Here is a 19598-nt window from a genome sequence, read left to right on the forward strand (position 1 = left end):
CATGGGTCAGGGTGGCAGGGCAGTGGAAGGTAGGGTGGAGAAAAAGTGTACCAGGAAAGACCTTCACAGATTTGGTGACACCAACAGTGACACTTGGAAACTTAGTAAAAGTTTGTCAGGTAGACAAGCAGAGGAAATGGCATGAGCAACAGTCAAGACATATGAAGACCTTGGTAGATGTGAATCTTTCCAAATGAGCTTTAGAGGGAAAGTGTCTTGGCTTAGCCAATATTTACTAGTGGTAGCCAATCATACCACAGGAATATTCTGGGAAGGAATGTGCAGACACAGCTTCAGTTCCTCTCCTGGAGGGGCGTGGTGCATGTGGAGGTAAGGAAACTGCAATTGCTCTGGGGTCACCACAGCCAGCCCCGTAGTGCAGTTCCAGATGCAGCTGTATTTCAGCCTTCATTATCAGCTGCTTCACTAAGCCCTGGACTACACTGACCCTGGTATTAGCAAGAAGATGACTGATTACATAAGGACTTTTGTGCTCTGACTGAAACCTTGGCAGCAAAAATTTGTGCAGAATTTTAACTCTAGCAGGGAGTTTTATGGGAGTCCAGGAAGGCCAAAAATTACAGAATCACCAAATAGTAGAACTGGAAGGGACCTTAGCAAGGATCTACAATCTCCTCCTTTTGCAGCAGAGGCACTGACGTCTTGGGGGGGCGGGGAGAGGAGTGATTTGTCCAGGGTCCCAAAACCAGTTAAATGGACTTGAACCCAGGTCTCTTGATGCCTGGTCCAGTATTTAATTTCATATTAAGTGATTTACAGGAGCCTTTCTTGACATTCTCCATCTCCCCATCTTTCCCATCCCATATTACTCTGGCTCCCATAGTGCCTTTGCTTAATTCTATCATAGCTTTTATCAGCCTGTACCACCTATCTCCTCTGATAAGCTGTGCCCTCCTTGTAAGCAGAGACCATCATGTCTTTTGTCTTTGACTCTCTAGTCTAGCAGTGGACACATAAAAGGAACCCAGGAAATGTTTGTTGACACTAAAGAAAATTGTAGTGCAGTCAGAAGATGTCTGTCCTAGTCCTGGCTACACACGTATAAGCCATGTGACCTGGGCAAGTTACTTAACCCTCTGAATCTGAGTTTCCTCATCCATAAGATGATGACTAAGAACATGATATAATGGAAAGACAAAGGGATCTGGACCCAACAAATGTCCAACTGAATGAATGAATGATCACCCACCTATACCAGAATCTCCACGAGGACAAGGATATTGTTTTGTGTCCCTAGCACTTTGCATTTAGTAGGTCTCAGGAAATGTCTGAACTAAAGGGAGTCAGAATGTGTGAGTACAAGACCCGGCTCTGTCACTAGCAGTAGTATGATCTCAAGTGAGTACCTTCAATTCTGAACCTCTATTTCTTCATCTGTAAATTGTAGATAATGATACCTCCCCAAATTGAATGAGGCTAAAAGAGGCCATGTATACAAAAAGCACTTAGTAAACTGCAAAGCGCTCCACAGATGCCGGTTTTCATATGGGCTATTTAAAAGGACTTCCTAATGAATAGGTCCGAAGTATGCTTTTCCACAGAGGAGCAGCATCTCGAGTTTCAGATGATACCATTTTTCCAGTAAACAAATTGAATTGTTAAGCAAAGGGCACAAGGACAGCATGATATATCTAAGCGGGAGGTGAAGTTCTATTTTTGGCAACAAAGGAAATAAAACATGAAGCAGAATGGGAGGTGGAACCAGGGCTCCTACAGAGTCTCTGTCAGTAGCTCTGAATCAACTACCTTCCTCTGACAGCTGGAGTCCCCTCGCTTCTGTCTTCAGTCTTTTACTAGTTATGCACCAAAACCCTGGGCCACTGAATCAGCCCCCAGGGATGCCATGCTATCTAAGAGAAGACATTCTATTCTCCATGTCGCCTCCCGAGCTTGCTGCAGAAATGTGAGAGCAATGTGTGTGTGTGGAGGTTGGGGCATCTCCAGGGAAAGATCAGCCAGCCAATCATGTGGAGCTTCACTGGCAGCATCACTTGGTAAGTTTCTCATGGCCCAATTCCAACCATCACCCTCATAGAATGACAGCCTGGGTTATGATGATGCCCACAGATTGTTGGCCTCGGAGCGGCTAATTTTAATGACTAAGTTTATAAGGGAGTCCTGGTGGTGCAGTGGTTAAGAGCTCACTGTTAACCAAAAGGTTGGCAGTTCAAATCTTCCAGCCGCTCTTTTGTCCTATAGGGTCGACTGTGAATTGGAATCGACTCAACAGCAAAGGGTTTTGGTAAGCTCATAAGAGACAAAAGTGTTTAAACCAGAACATCTGTGTATTAATTTGCAATTTAATTTGGCAAATATTCTTGAACTCCTACTATGTGCCAGGCACTCTGGTAGGTAGTTTAGATACAATGATGAATAAGACAGATCTAGCCATGGTTCGGGTAGAACTTAGGCTAGTAGGAGAGAAAGATAATCCAACACAGAGCCATTAAACAATGTACTAAGCATAAGTACCCTGACAGGAGAAAACACAGGGCACTACTGAGGCACACAGGAAAAGCTACCCAGACTCAAGGGGGCAGAGTAGGCTTCACAGAGAAGTAAAAGATAAGGAGGACTCTGAAGAAGTAATGAAATTGGCCAGGTTAAAGAAGGAAGCCTTGGAGGTGGGAGAGAAGGATGAAGATAAGTGCTCCAGGAAAAAGGGACAGCATGTGCAAAACCCAGAGAGAAGAGAGGTTGATGCTGGTGACTACCTAAGAAAGTTGAATATGGAAGGATCCCAGAGGACAAGGTTTGGGATGGTGAGAGGTGAGGCTGGAGAGGCAGGCAGGGGCTCTATAACGCATGCGAGTGAGTCTAAACTTCATCCCTGGAATAAACCATCAGGTGACCAAAAGCTAGTCAAATTAGCATCGTATTTGTATGAAGGAAAATGGTACCAATAATCAACCCATCAGAAGGTGATTTGATGAGCATGGAATCAGGACAAGGAGTATCTACTGCACACTGTGAGTTTTCTTTGCCTTAACTCTGACCCACTTATAACTCCACATTTTCCTAGTTCCTAAACCCAGTAGAGATAATTGTTCTCTCTGGGGGTTTTGCAAATAATTCACTTCATTCAGCCTTGAGGAGCTGAATCAATAAAAGCTAAGTTAGGATGGTAACTGGAGAGGAAAATGGAAGAACCCCATGCTCCCCGTGTCCCTCCAAGAAACTGCAAAACATTATTGAACAGGTTTTTGGCTTTATTCACTGAAAAATTCTTCTGCTAAGAAATACAAATTCCTTCACCATAATAAATACTGTTTTGATAACAAAACTGTACTTTTCTCAAATACTCAGATGGAAGACCATATGCAAAATAAACTCCAAGGAATTTTTTTTATTGGCCATCTGCTAAGATTGGAAAGCAAGCCTGCCTCCTCCTCGTCTTCACAAAAATTTCCACTGAGAATCCTACTTACTTCCTGTTGGTGCCACCTGCTGATCATATCTGAGTACCAGCTTTGCAAATAGGTAACAGGGAGAATGTGGATCTCCCCCTTTCTTTAATGAAATAAATTTAATCCTAATTAATGAGAAGGAAAAAAAAAAAACCTACAAAGTGAAAGTGTTAGGTTGTAGAATGTGTTACAGCTACTTACACCTCCTCCTGTTGTTGCAGAAAATCACAGAGCAAAGCCCACACACATTCCTCTGACAGCTTGCTTCCAAGGCATTGTCAAGACATTGTTTATCCTCATAATTAAATGCATCGCTCCTAATAAAGCCTCATGTTTGGCTTTACCTGTCAAAAAATGTAAATGCACATGTCCTTTAACCCAGCAATTCTGATCTGAGCCACCTATCCTAGAGAAATGCTGACACAAGTGTGTGAAGACACCGATACAAGGATGCTCCCTACAACATTATTTGTTGAATTAAAAAAGTAAAAATTACCCAAATGCTCATCAACAAAGGAATGATTTAAAAAATTATGATACATTCGTACAATGGAATACTATACAGCCATCCGTGCACTGAAAAGATGCCTAAAATATATTCAGTGGGAGGAAAAGAGAAGGCTAAAGAAAAATGTATAGTATAGTTCTTTTTATTTTTTAAAGAAGAGAAGTTGTGTGTATTTGCTCACACACAGGCAACGGCTGGAAGGATACACATTAAACTGCTCAAGCAGTTTCTGAGGAGTAGGAACTTTGTAAAATCTTTATTTCACAGATTCTTGTATTATCTGAATTCTTTATGTGAATAACTGTTTTGTATTAAGACAAAGAAGATCTTAAAAATGATGATGCCATATGTTTTATCGAGTTTGCAGATTATAAATAAAGCATTTTCATCATCAAATACTAAATACTGGATGCTCACAGTAACTTATGTAAGAATCATTTTTTCCATTTAACAGTTCATTGATGTGAAGAAATGAGGCTGCACAGACAAGGTGCTTGCCTGAGATACCATAAGGAATAAGTGATGGTGCCAGCCAACTACTGTTTCTATATTCTTATTCTGCATGTGCTAGACCTAAATCAGCAGATTCTAAATTAATTCCACTATATAGAAAAAGAAATCCTCCTCTATATTACAGAACTACCCAGTTCTAAGTATTTTCGACAGTAATAAAATGGGCTTTGAAACTTTAGAATGCTATCAGAGGAAGAGACTTGAGCAATCACCTAACCTAACCTCCCCATTTTACTGATGAGAAAAGAGTATCCCTAAATGGCCAAAATCAGAAAGCCAACAGTTAAGCAAGTACTTGCTCAGCTCCAAGGTGTTAACTCTTCATCTTATAGACCAACCCTACTCTTCTTCTTGGGTTTTCCATTTTGGCAAATGGCACCTGTACCAGATTACTGAAAGCCTCAATTCTGCCAACTCTCCCCTGCTTCAATCTGTCTCCAAGTCCTATTGATACCACCTTCTAAATATTACTCATACTTGGCCCTTCTCTGCATTATCACCACTCCTGTCTCAGTGTCTTAATACAACCCTCAACATCTCTTTCACCTAGACAAGCAGACTATCTTTTTCCAATAGGTCTTACTCCTCTGCCCTTCCCAATCTACTCTATACTCTGACAACAGAGTTGGTTACCTTTCCAATACTAAAACCTGACCATATTCCCTCCCCCCTGTTTAATATCTTTTCCATGGATTCCCCTTGTTAATTTCTTTAACCTGGCATTCAAGATCCTCCATGATCTGGCTTCTACTTCTCATACTTCATCTACTGTCAAACCCTGCTCTTTTCAACTCCAGCAATACCACACTGCTTGTCATCCCAATATATTATTACTATACTATTTCATGTCTTTGTGCCTTTGTACAAGCTATTCATTTTGGCTGAAATGTTCTTCTTTGGCTAGCCTGCCAGGTGAACTTCTTAGTATTTCAAAATCAGGTCAGGTGTGACCTCTACCAGAAAGCTTTCTCTCTCCTTCCATTCCATCTGTACTCTTCCTTATTCCCACATCTATTCTTAACTGGAAAAGTTTTACTCTTTCCTCTGGACTATTACTGTACCTTATACCTACATATATTCAAATATCTTTCCATATTATAGCACAGAAAGTACAGTTATGGGCTCTTGAACCAATCTTCCAAGCTGTGTTACCTTAGCCAAATTATTTAACCTCTCTGTGTTTCTGTTTCCTCTTCTATGAATAGTATTAATACTGTCCTATCAGGTTGTTGAAAAAATTTTTAATTAGGCAATCTAGGTAAAATGCTCAATAAATGTTGCTATTATTATTATGTATTCATTCATTTAGAGTACTTCTACTTCCAGCCAAGATGGAGTAACAGAGACTAAATTTACCCTCCCACGTGAAACAACCAAAAAATGGACAAAATATATGAAAGAATGGTTTTCAAGGCACAGACATCAGACTACAAAAGACAGTGATTCTTGACTAATTATGTGAGCACTATGATTGCCACAGTTTACTGCCTTAAGAGAGATTCCAGGCTGAGGTGCAGGGAACGAGAACTCAGATGGAGACCAGTAGACTTCCTGAGTTGAGGAAATGGAACTGAGAGTCAGGGGAGTTGAAGATGACTAAAGTTCTAAGGACAGAGTACGAGAAAAGATTGCTGCACAAAGAGAGAACTATGGAGATCTACAGAGGGTCTCCATTGAGTATTTAGCTAAGTACAGATTAGTGCATACACTTGAGGAAACTACCTGAGGTCAAGCTTTCCACCTGAAAGAATTAGAAGCAACAGTGCCTGGCACACACACAGAGCCTAAATAGTTTCTGTTCTCACCAGCCAGACTGGAAAACATCATGATTCTGGGAGTATTGGGTAAGATGCACAGAAGATTCTTGCCTCAGTAGTGAGGAATAATTAGCCTTAGGTGGAACACTCCTCCAGTCCTGCCTTAAAAAGTCTTAAAAACAAGACCTAAAACAATAAAACTGTTTCCAAGCTATATAACTGGATACCATAAAAAAGGTCAAGAATATTTATAGGAATACAAAAATATCCAACACCCAAGTAAGGTAAGATTCACCATGTGTGGCACCCAGCCAAAAATTATCAGGCCTGAAAAGCAGCAGGAAAATACAAGTGATAATGAGAAGAAAAATCAATCAAAGCTGACCCAAAATTAACACAGTTAAAATTAGTAGACAGTTACATTGAGACAATCATTATAATGTATTCTACATGTCCAATAAGTTAAGTACAAATATGAATGACATAGAAAAGATCCAAATTAAAATTCTAGAAATGAAAACTACAATGAATGAGATGAAAAGTACATGGAATAGGAAACAGCAGATTAAACATTAGAGAAGAAAAATTAGAGAATGTGAATACAAAACAATAGAAACTCCCAAAATGAAGCAATTCTTTTAAGAAAAAATGAGCAGACCATCAGTGAACTGTGGGACAACTTCAAGTGGTTGAATATATGTGTAACTGGAATTTACACATATAAGTACATGTGCTTACTGGCCATTTAAAAATATATAGCTAATAAGCTTAAAGAGGAGACAAAATAAAGCACCAAGTATGTTCAACTAATCCAGATAGATGGGACAAACAGAAATACAATAACAAGCTGGGAGACTTGAACCCAACAATATTGATGATTACATTGAGTGTAAATGGAGTAAACACACAAATTAAAAGGCAAAGAATGTTAAACTGGATAAAAGGGCATAACTCAGCTACGATTCTGTCAACAAGAAGCACTCTTTTAAAAATGCAAATAAGTTAAAAATAAAGGAATGGTAAAAGATATACCAAGTAAATACCAAGCCAAAGAAAGTTGGAGGTACTATATTAATGTCAAACAAAGTAGATTTCAGGACAAGCAAATTACCAGATAAAGGAGTCAAATCATCAATCTAATAACCACCAGTTGCCATCAAGTCAGTTCTGACTCATGGCAACCCCATGTGTTTTGGAGTAAAATTGTATTCTATAGCACTTTCAATGGCTGTGATCTTTCAGAAGTAGGTGGTCAGGGCTTTCTTCCAAGGTGCTTCTGGGTGGACTCAAACAGCCAGTCTTTCGGTTAGTAGCGAAGCGCTTAGTTGTTTGTGCCACAGTTTAGCAAAAACTGACAGAACTAAAAGGAGAAACATACAATCCACAATTAGAGTTGGAAATTTCATCATACTCTCTCAGTAATAGAACAAGTAGACAGTAAATCAGTAAGAAGTGAACAGTACTATGTACCAACTCGATCTAATTGACATTTACAGAATGCTACACCAACAACTCCAGAACACACATTATTTTCAAGTACATATGAAATATTCACAAAGACTGACAATATATGGGGCATAAGACAACTCTCAACAAATTTAAAGAGACTGAGATAATACAGAGTATATTCTCTGATATCAACAAAATTAAATTAGAAATAAATAACAAAAGATACTTGGAAAATCCTAAAATTATTCTAAAATCAAACAACACATTTCTAAATAACATATAGATCAAAGAAGAAATCCCAAGAGAAATTAGAGAACATTTTGAACTGAATTAAGATGAAAATGTAACATACCAAAATTTCTGAGATGTAAGTAAAGCAGTGCTTAGAGAGAAATTTATAGCTTTAAAGTTTAAAAATAGATTATCTTCAGTTTCTCCTTAAAAGACTAGAGAAAGAAGAGCAGCAAATTAAGCCCAAAAGAAGTAGAAGGAATGACATAATAAAGAACAGAAATTATAATGATCTAGAAAATGGACAAATAGAGACAAACAATGAAAAAATAAGTTGGTTCTTTGAAAAGATCAATAAAATTGATAAAAATTTTCTGCAGTGATCAAAGGAAAAAAAGAGAAAACAATGAAATAGTAGATACTACTATACCCCAAAGACATTTTTAAAAATAAGGAAATACTATAAAAAAGAACTTTCTGTCAGTAAATTTGACAACTTGGATGAAATGGACTAATTCACTGAAGGACACAAATACCCTATATCTATTAAGCATGAATTCATAACTTAAAATGTTCCCCAAAAGAAAACCCAAGGTCCAAATGTCTTCAACAGTGAATTCTACCAAACATTTAAGAAATAATACCAATCTTATACAAAATCTTCAGAAAAGAAGAAACATTTGTATAACTCATTTAATAAGGTTATTATTCTGATGCCTAAACCAAAGACATGACAAGGAAAAAAATTACATACCAATACCTCTCATAAACAAAGACATAAAAATTCTTAACAAAATGTAAGCAAATAGAGTATAGCTATATATAAAAAAGATAATACATCATAACCAGGTAGGGCTTATATTAAGAATGCAAGATTAGTTTAACATTTAAAAAAATCAATCAATGTGATTCATCATATTACAAAAATAGAAAAATCAAACATTATTCTGAGTGAAAAAAAAAAAAGACACAAAAGAGTACCCAAAACCAACTAAACCCATTGCCGTAGAGTCGATTCCAACTTACAGCGACCCTATGGGACAGAGGAGAACTGCCTCAGAGGGTTTCCAAGGCTATAAATCTTTACAGAAGCAGACTGCCACATCTTTCTCCCATGGCTACTGTGCTCAAACTGCCGACATTTCGGTTAGCAGCCAAGCGCTTTAACCAGGGCTCCTTTACAAAAGAGTACTTACCATATTATTCTATTTATATGAATTGCTTGAACAAGCAAAACTAATCTATAATGAGAGAATGTGGATGAGTAGTTGCCTGCGGTGGAAGGTTGAGGGGACTGCAAAGAGTCACAAAGAAACTTCCAGGGATGATGGAAATGCTCTTCTCACTTATCAGATTTTGAAGACACAGTTGGTATCCCATTTAAATTAGGTCTTGCAGAAGAGTTAAGATATAGAGTTGCAGAGATGGGAAGAAAAGGGATTCTACATAGTAGGAAGTTATGGGGTAAATATGGGGAACAGCTGACAGTTTGTTTTATATTTTAAAATTTACTTTATTGAAGTATAATTTACATATAATAAAAAGCACCCATTTTAAGTTAATACTTTGATGAGTGTTAAGAAATTATACAGACCCATGTAACCACCACTCTATAGAAAGCGTCCATTTAAAAACTGCAAGTTCAAGCTGTTTTTATGTTTAATAATCATAATTTTAAAATATAGGTTTCATAATTCAACATTAAAACCAAAACACAATGGAAGAATAAGACAGACTATAAAGAGCACAGGCCTTGGAATCAGTTCTAGATTTCAGTCCTACTTCCCAAACAAGTCACTTAATTTCTCCAAGCTTCAGTTTCCTCATCTGTAAAATGGAGATTATAAAACCAACCTCTCAAGATTGCTGTGAGGATTAAAATTAATAATGTTAAGCATTCTAGCACAATGCCTGGAATATAGTTGGACCAATAAATGGTATTAGGCTTATCATGATTAGACAGACATTTATTGTATAGTTACCCTCAGAGGTATGGTATGGACTCTAGAACCTGTTGGCAAGGGCTTTGAAATAGTCCTAAATGACACCTTTAAATAATGAACCGAAATGGTAAAGTAATTCTGAGTGTAGCTTCCCTACTGGTTCTGTTTCACAATCAGTAGTGAAGGCTCCAAAGTATTTCATGCTCAAACATATTGATTGCTTCAATGTGGATGGCTATTTCAGAATTGATTATGGAATGAACTTAAAGCCGGACACTTAAAAGGTTTTTCCCCTCAGTTTGTCAGACCATGAGAAACTGGGGAGACCACACCTCTAAGATTTGCCCACACAGCCTGGTCCTCTTGCCTGCCCAACCACCTGCTCTGTCTCTGTCTCTCCGGCTCTCCAATGCCCTGACTCCATACTCCAGCTCTGAGATCAGCCTCAGGTCTGTCTCCTGGAGCCAAGACCCACTTGTTCAGTTTACCTGCTTGTCACCCCACACATTCAACTCTGCCAGTGGACTGGATCGCAGCCAGTACCTACTGCACTACTGGGTAAGATATCCCTTAGCTAGTCTCAGTTTCCTGGGGACCCCTCCCCCCAGCTGCCACCTTCCCTGCCAGGGACACATAGGACACAGTTGCAACCATAATAGAATTCAAGGGTCATGAGGATGGAGTGCCATCTACCTGAGCAACAAAGAGCTGGAACTCGTCAGGCAGAATCCATGAGCGAGGGTAGAAGTTGTACTCGTCAGGAAAGAGCTCCTGCATGATTCTCACTGCTCTGCTCAGAGTAATTTTACGCACCATCTCCGTCATGCCTGAGGAGAAGAGAAGCTGTGAGGTTTTAACAACAGTGGGCCACTAGCTATAAAACAGCCATTATTTGGGACTTTTAAAATCACCCACCTGACATATTCACTCTTTTTCAGACAGGATTAAAAATGGTATTCATTGTTCCCCATAGCAGTGACTCATGGTTTGGAAAGACCTACCAAATTAATGAAAAACTTGAGGTAACAGACAGACTTCTTTTCTCCCTATAAAATTTGAAGCATCAATGAGTTTTCACCTAGTTTATTATTCCATTTCTTGTCAGCCCACTAGACAATGAATAAAGAGAAGCATTGATATCTTGCACTTAAAACTTAATATCCTCTTTAAATTTTGGCCACCATGCATACTTCTGGGCTTCCTTCCACCCTGTACCCTGGAGAATATTATCTAGTGGACTCTGGTTACATTATAAGAAGCTTAATTAAGTTGCTTTGTTTTAATCTTTCATGAGTATTAGAGGTATAAAATAGAAAAATATATACCTTTCAGCATAAAATCTGTCTCCTTGAATTGAGGACAGGAAGTGGAAAGGATACCATAGCATAATTTACAGTTTAAGGGGAAAAATGTAACAGCAGAAGTTCTTCAGTTATAAGTGCTGACATTGACATTGATCAGATCTCATTAATTTTCCCCAGAAGGGATTGAAATTTCTCACTTATAACACACTTTAAAAGAGTGGTAGGTTTTTTTTTTTCTTTTAACATCTTTAGTAACTGACAAGAGGAGAAACTGAGTATCTATCTTAGCAAATTTTAAGCAAATAAATGAAAATTATTTTAAGTTTTACCGTGATTATTTTTAAAAGTGAATACCACTGCTAAAAATAAAGAGTATAAATAACCCTCACCTTGACAGTTCCACTCCTAACACTAGAAACTTGCTTAGCAAACTTATTTTTAATAAAAAGTACAAAGTCCCATGTCAGGCTTGGCATGTCCAAAGTATCACACCTTCCAAATGGGCACAGTCAGAATGAATGAAGTTTCTCTCAAGTTCCATGTTCAGGAAATGAAGAGTGAACATCTGAGGATGAAGGCTTTAATAACCAACTTCTTGCTTCCCTCCGCATATTAAAAAGAGCAATAAATCTAAAGAGCACAGCCTCAAGATGTCAGTGCCCAGATTCTTAATTCTTGTTTAGGGTATGGGAAGGATTAAGTAAGAAATAAACGAGCTTAAAAAGGCCCAGTAAACTGTGCTCTAATGTGGACTTTTCAATATTGAAGAAAACTCACTGAGAGCACTGTTTTGAGCTTTCCAAGAAATAAGCATGAGTCCAGAAAATTATCTATACCTCCTTTTATCCCCCCACAAAATTAGAATCTTTGAGTTATAAATGCTGAAGTAGAACACAAAGTAAATAAAACAAAATTTCAACATTTTTTAATCTTTTTACCTTTGACTATTTCGACTAGTATTTGACTAACATTCTAGTTATAATATTAAGCTAAAAGCTTTCACAATTAACTGTAATACAGCACCTTACACCAAGTAGATGATGCCTACTGACCACATAGTATCACAGTATTTTCTGTATTCTGATGGCTATGTGGCAGGGGAAGATTCTCTTTCAGAAAGCCCTTGGCACAGCACAAACGGGACTGCTGTGAGTGCAGGCACTCAGTTTCAATGTGAACATCAAAGTCCAGCTATTTGAGTATATGCATTTCAAATCTGCAATGTTCCTTTTGTAATGTGCATAATCAGTCCCCACAGCAGCTAATAGGTCTGTTTCCAAGTGTACCTTTGTGTTTCCAGGCAGTTCTCTACAGCCAGCTTAAGAAGCAGCCTACACGTATGGGAGTACATCCACGAGCATGTACAGGTTTGGCAGAGGATATTTCTACATGCGTATTTGCATGTGCTGCAAGATATACATGTATACAGTAGAGCACATAGGGGACAAAGTTATGAAAACTCCTTAGCTATAACCAAAACCTTGAGAGACTAAGTCACTGGACTTGAGGGCTTAGGACCATAGTCTAGGGTAACATCTAGGTCAACTGGCGTAACATAGTCCATAGGATGTTCTACATCCTACTTTAGTGAGTAGTGACTGGTGTCTTAAAAGTTTGCAAGAGGCCATGTAAGATAACAACTATTGGTCTCTTCCTGATAAGAGCAAAGAAGAGTGAAGAAAATCAAATGCTAAAGGAAACAATTAGTCCAAATGACTAACGGATCACACAAACCACAGCCTCCACTAGCCTGAGATCAGAAGAACTAGATGGTGCCTGGTTACCACTGACCGCTCTGAGTAGGATCACAATAGAAGGTCCTGGACAGACTGGGAGAAAAATGTAGAACAAAATACAAATTCATAAAAAACACTAGGCTGACTGGTCTGATAGATACTGGTGAAACCCCTGAGACTATGGCCCTTAGACACCCTTCAAACCTGGAAGTGAACCCACTCCCAGAGATCACCTTTCAGTCACAAAATAGACAGGCTTATAAAGTGAACAAAAACACCCGTGAGAAACGTGTTCCTCGAAATGATCAACCATACGAGACCAAAAGGGGAGCATTTGCCCAAAAGCAAAGTTCAGAAGGCAGGAAACGGGCAGGAAAGATGGGCGAGTGGGTAGAGTTTTGTCACATTAAGGGGATTGCAACTAACGTCACAAAACAAAATGTGTATACATTGTTGAATGGGAAACTAATATGCCCTGTAAACTTTCACCCAAACCACAATAAAATGTTCATAAAAAGGAAGAAGCCTACAAGCCAATGGCTACTTTCCCCCAGATACTTCCTGTGGGCAGCTCACTTTAACTGTGCCTGAAGGCCTATCTCCTGGAGGCACCAGGGTAGGCCTCCCTCAATCCGCTTACCACCAAATCCTCTGTTCCTCCACCACATCTAAGCTATATTTCTACCCAATGCTGCCATGGAAAGTCTCTGACCCCTCCCTGGACCCCACATGGAAGCTGCTGGCATCCTTCACTCTGGTGGTGGCTCAGAGACAGATGTGGGAGTATCATCTTCCCTCATTAAGTCTATAACAAGAGCTGGTGGGGTTTTAGCTGAGCCAGAGCACGTGTTCCCACAGTAAATATGTGAAAAGAGAGATTAGTGCCAGATCCTGTTGGCTCTCAACTCTGCCTCCGTTCTCTAAGCAGCTGCAGCATCTGCCCTAGGCTCCAGAATGCATTCTGACCTGAGGTAAAGCTGCTACTCTAGGTCTAACCATCAGGTCCTCCTTGCTAAAAGTCTGACCCTGACTTTGTACCCCAATTAGATTGTTGTTGTTGTTGTTGTTGGGTCCCGTCAAATCAATTCCAACTCATAGCAGCGTCATGTGACAGAGTAAACTGCCCCCATAGGGTTTTCTAGGCTGTAATCTTTACAGGAGCAGATCACTAGCTCTTTCTCCTGAGCAGCAGCTGAGTGGGTTCGAACTACCAACCTTTCAGTTAGCAGCTGAACACTTAACTGTTGCACCACCAGGGCTCCTCTCAATTAGATAAGGAAAATTTTAATCTGTTTTTCTGAGAAAACCAGTTGCCATTGAGTCCATTCAGACTCATGGCGACCCCATGTGTGTCAGAGTAGAACTGTGCTTCACAGGGTTTTCAATGGTTGATTTTTTTGGAAGTAGATCACCAGGACTTTCTTCCTAGGCACCTCTGGGTAAACAAACTGCCAACCTTTTAGTTAGCAGCCAAATGAGTTAACCGCTTGTACCACCCAGGGACTCATTTTTTCTGAGACTCAGTTGCTTGTCCCCAAATTCTGGCGACCTATCTTTTGCTCCTAGTGCCTAAGTGGCTGCCTTAACAATGCACAGAGCTGAGGCTTTTGCTTTGAATTCTTTAATGTTTCTCCTCTCCAACCTCTCCTCTGTTTCCCCCAAGCCCAATGTACAAGGGCTGGAGTCCTCCTGCCTGTGAGTTTAGCCCAGTGTCTGGGGTCCTTCTGTCTATTGACAGGTTCTTTTGAAGCTGACTGCTTACCTGGGTTTCTCAATAAGATCTATCCTTAGATGTCCCTATTGTGGCAGTTCCCCTGTTGATTGGGAAAACTCCTAACTCAGATTGGAGTCGCTGACATCAAAGGCTCATCTCCTGCCATGCCCCCTGAGGCCTGGGTTCTTCTGTCTCCACATCGGAATCACAAGGCCTGGTAGGTCACACCCGATTGGAGTTAATCAAGAATGTCACAGTATGATTCTCAGGCTTACCCATACAGCCCGATTTAATCCAATTTTAAAATACCGAGCTATATCGGAAGGCTGTTCAACCCAACCAAATATTATTTATAACAATAATTATTTGCAAAAACACATTACAACCACCAAACTACGAATACATGCTTTCAAACCCATCATCTTCTATCCAATGCACCCCTCTGACTGTTCTTTCTAAAATGCAAGATGGCCCATGTCATTCCCCAGCTTAAAGTTTTCTCAGTGGCTCCCTATGACCTTCAAGCTTTAACCATACTGTACTTTGGTTCCTGTACTTTTGGTCCCTCTCCCCTGCCCCTGTCACACTTGACCCCCTCTAACCATAATGGGCCACTTGCCCTTTGCTGAATGAGTGATATGATCTCAGCATTCTTCACCTTTGCACCAACTCTTCTCCCTTGTTTATCACCAGGGTAAGGCCCATCCATCTCTGTTGCCTCAGTTCACATGTGAGTCCTCTTCTCCACGATCTCTCACCTTGCCTGCTGCCTAAGCAAATCTGGGTTACATGCCCTTGCTCCTAACTCCCACAGCATCCCAAGCTTCCCTGTAGCATAGCACTCATTTTGTATTGTTCTTCTCTCTCTACATGCCTTTCTCCCTGTCTTTGTATCCCCAGAGCCCAGAGCAGGGCTTGACAGATGGTTGCCCTGTCCCTCTTGGACAGAAAGCCCTGTCCTCATAGCAGGCTCTCAGGCACCACCTGTCCTATGCTGCCATATCTCTGAGAGCCTGAAACTCAGCCAAAAACTGTTGTTTGTAAGCTGAAAACTGACAGTACAGGTAGTCCCCGACTTACGACGGGGTTCCATTCCAACAACTCTGTCGTGAGTCGGTTCTGACGTAAGTCGAGCACCTCATTTTTTTCTTTTTTAGTTTTCATTATTATTGCCTTTTATTATCAGTGTCTTTATAAATACACCAGTGATTTGAACAGTAAATCATAAATTGAACATCTGCGAGTGAACATGTGAGAATGATAACATCAGCAAATTATGCACTGCAACACTGTATGTAGTACATATTACTAAAGATAAGGACAGCCATAAATTCAGTTCATCATAACTTGAATACATCGTAAGTCAGGCACTACCTGTACTGGACTTCTTCTTTTTTTTTTTTTTATTGTTGTGCTTTAAGTGAAAGTTTACAATTCAGATTAGTCTCTCATACAAAAATTTATACATACATTGTTATGTGACCCTAGTTGCTCTCCCTATACTGTAACAGCACACTCCTTTCTGCCCCAGATTTCCGGTGTCCATTCAACCAGCTCCTGACCCTCTTTGCCTTCCCATCTCGCCTCTGGACAGGAGCTGCCTATTTAGTCTCATGTAGCTACTTGAGCTAGGAAGCACATTTTTCACAAGTATCATTTTATATCCCATTGTCCAGCCCAATCTTTGTCTGAAGAGTGGGCCTCATGAATGGTTTCAGTTCTGGGCTAACAGAGAGTCCGGGAGCCATGTCTTCCAGGGTCCCTCCAGTCTCAAACAAACCACCAAGTCTGGTCTTTTTACTATAACTTGAGTTCTGCACCCCACTTTTCTCCCACTCCATCACGGACTCTCTGTTGTGTTCCTTGTCAGGGAGGTCATTGGTCATAGCCGGGCACTATCTAGTTCTTCTGGTCTCAAGTTGATGAAGTCGCTGGTTTAGGTGGCCCTTTCTGTCTCTTGGGCTAATATCTTCCTTGTCACTTTCTTAAAGTGACCCGTTGCCATCAAGTCAATTCCAATTCATAGCAACCCTATACAACAGAGAAGAACTGCTCCATAGGGTTTCCAAGACTGTAATCTTTCTCCTACTGAGCGGCTGGTGGGTTCTAACTGCCAACTTTTTAGTTAGCAGCCAAGCATTGAACCACTGTGCCACCAGGGCTCCTTTTTCTTAAAGCAAAGACATATATATAGATCAGATTACTTTTATGGAAACTCTTAATTCATCAGTTAAGATATAATAACATATCTTGAACAAGGAAATTGCCCATAGAAAAGGGACTAAAATCTAACGTGCTGACACAACAAAATAAACTACTTCCATAAGCATATCTAAAAGTTCTCAGTTTATTCAGCAGGTAGTGTTTATATTTTCTGGCACATCCACTAACATTCACTCTGTGTAATGCACAATGCATATGGAGTGCATTTTTAGAGTAATGGAATATATTGGCGACAGAAGATAATTTTCAGCACAAACTGGAGCCAAAGGACAGACTGGTCTTTAATTGCTGAGAACTGCTGTCTTTCACAGCAGAGTGGGTGTGGCAGCACTGTTCCTCCACCCTGAGCTTCAAGAGCTGGCTTTGTCATTAGAGCTAATTAATTGCTGCTAGTAAAGCGGAAAATTATATGTTCCGATCATTGTCACGTGGAACATGGGATGGGGCAAATTTGCTTCTTGGAATGAATATTCATATAACACCTTTAATGAAACTAGTCCTTTGGGGGTAGTTTTTTCTGTATTTCTAATTTGTGTTCCAAATGTAGAGCCATGGCTACTTCTTTCTTCCTACTCTCAGCTATTAGATGAGGCATGAGTAAATGGGGAAAATGTAAATGAAGACTCATCTGATAATTCATGTTTAAGGAACTCTGTCCACATTCATAGGGTTGTTCCCTTCCAAATTATGTTTTCCCAATATCCCAATAAGTCCTTTTAGTGGCATCAAAAAGCCCCATTTTCTGATCAGCAAGACAGGAAATAGTAGCTATTCCGTTAAACTTCTATGCAAGAATCCTTGCTGCAAGAATTGTTCTTGTTCTCTAATAAAACCTTTTCTCCTTCTCTAAGGACAAATTTGACCTCATGTTAACTTTCTAGCTCTGTTACCCTGAAAATCAGTAAAGGTGGAATGTCAGCTGTGTTACTAGACAACGAAGCATGTGATTAAAATGATCCCTGATTAGTAAATTAATTAATTACCTGGTAGGAAGCCATAGATCTAGGCTTTCCTGAGTGTAGGGATTTTTATAACTTAGCATGACCCTCCCAGAGACTCCGGAAGCTATGTCATGAAGTAATTACAAGAGATATTGGCTCCTTGGGGCTTCTAAGCCAAGGCAGATCCACATCCACCAATGTGGATCTTGTCTTCTTCCACCTGAACTTTCACTGTGGGGCTGGAGACTAGCCCCTGGAACTGTTGCAAAGACTCTCACTGAAGAGAAATGTTTGACATCGACCAGCTGGCAAGCTGTGTTGCCTGCCCTATAGCCTTCTACGTGAATCTGAGCCTTGGCCAAGGTAGGGACTGTGAGTCTGAATGCTTAGTTGAAAATCCCCTAGTGGGTGTGGCATCGCTGTTGTTGTTGTGTGCCACTGAGTCAATTTCAACTCCTAAACCAAAAAAACCAAACCTGTTGCTATTGAGTCGATTCTGACTCACAGTGACCCTATAGGATAGAGTAGAACTGCCCCATAGGGTTTCCAAGGAGCGCCTGGTGGAGTTGAACTGCTGACCTTTTGGTTAGTAGCCATAGCTCTTAACTGTCCCATAGGGTTTCCTAGGCTGTAATCTTTGCAGGAGCAGATTGCCAGGTCTTTTCTCCCACGGAACCGCTGGTGGGTTCAAACTGCTGACCTTTTCAGTTAGCAGCTGAGCACTTAACCATTGCACCACCAGGGCTCCTTATGGCATCACTAGCCAGTGTATAATGTATGGATATTTGGTTTTCTGAGAGGTGTTTTCTTAAAGACATGGGGTAGAATGCCAAATGAAAAGAATAAACTGAGTCTCCCTTTAAAATAAACATAAATGATCTAATGCTAAGAGAAAACAACTTATATTCAGGTAACTACACTGACTGAAAAACTGCAGCCATGTAAAAATGATAAACATGGCTAAGGTTTGGGACGAAATAGAAAATATTCGCTTTTTTTTTTGTTAAATGCAGAATGGGATTCAGGTGACAGTCTTTTAAAAAATTATTCAGTATTTTATTATAATATGGTTTGTGCAATACATTAAAAATTTAGAAAATAAGTGGAAGATCCTTTGGATGTGATCATACCCAGCTCAGCCTAATGTTCCCTTCTCCCTGAGCACTCCCACTACTTTCATCCTCTTTACTTAACCATCAAAAATAATGAAAACAGTAATCATAGCAGAAGGAGGTGGTGGAGATTAAAAAAATAAAAAGGTGTATGAGGATGGTGGGAGTGGAGTGAGGGGATATCTTTTTTTTGCTGTTGTTAGTACACGTTTCTTTTTTTTTTTTTTAATTGTACCTTATGTGAAGGTTTACAGAGCAAATATTTTCTCATTAAACAGTCAGTACACGTATTGTTTTATGACATTGGTTAACAACCCCACGACAACATGTCAACACACTCCCTTCTCGGCCTTGGAGGACCTTTTTTTTTTGTTTTTTTTTTGGGGGGGGGGGAATATATACATAGCCAAGCCAAAGATACACCGTTTCAAAAATTTCTACTTGTACAATTCAGTTACATTGATTACGTTCTTCCGGTTGTGCTGCTATTCTCACTTCAGATGAAGGTTTACAGAACGAAATAGTTTCTCATGAAACAGTGAGTACACATATTAACCCTACGACAATGGTTAAGAACCTCACTGCATGTCAACACTGTCCTTACTCAACGTTGGGTTCCCTATCTCCAGCTTTCCTATCCCCTTCTGCCTTTTAGTGCTTGTCCCTGGACTGCTGTTCCTCATTAGTCCCATTTTGTTTTATGGGGCTGTCCAATCCCCAGCTGAACGGGGAACCTCGG

The 19598-nt window shown here is 39.9% G+C and overlaps 1 protein-coding gene across 1 annotated transcript in view; it reads right to left on the reverse strand.

The window, feature by feature from the left end:
- Positions 1-19598, reverse strand: part of TTLL11 (tubulin tyrosine ligase like 11) — a 293256-nt gene that overhangs the window by 217981 nt on the left and 55677 nt on the right. The window contains 1 exon segment of the mRNA XM_023730680.1: positions 10523-10656. Coding sequence (XP_023586448.1) covers positions 10523-10656 — 134 coding nt within the window.

The sequence above is a fragment of the Trichechus manatus genome, unplaced genomic scaffold (genome assembly GCF_000243295.1).
Source record: "Trichechus manatus latirostris isolate Lorelei unplaced genomic scaffold, TriManLat1.0 scaffold00038, whole genome shotgun sequence".
In the NCBI taxonomy this organism is placed as follows: domain Eukaryota; kingdom Metazoa; phylum Chordata; class Mammalia; order Sirenia; family Trichechidae; genus Trichechus; species Trichechus manatus.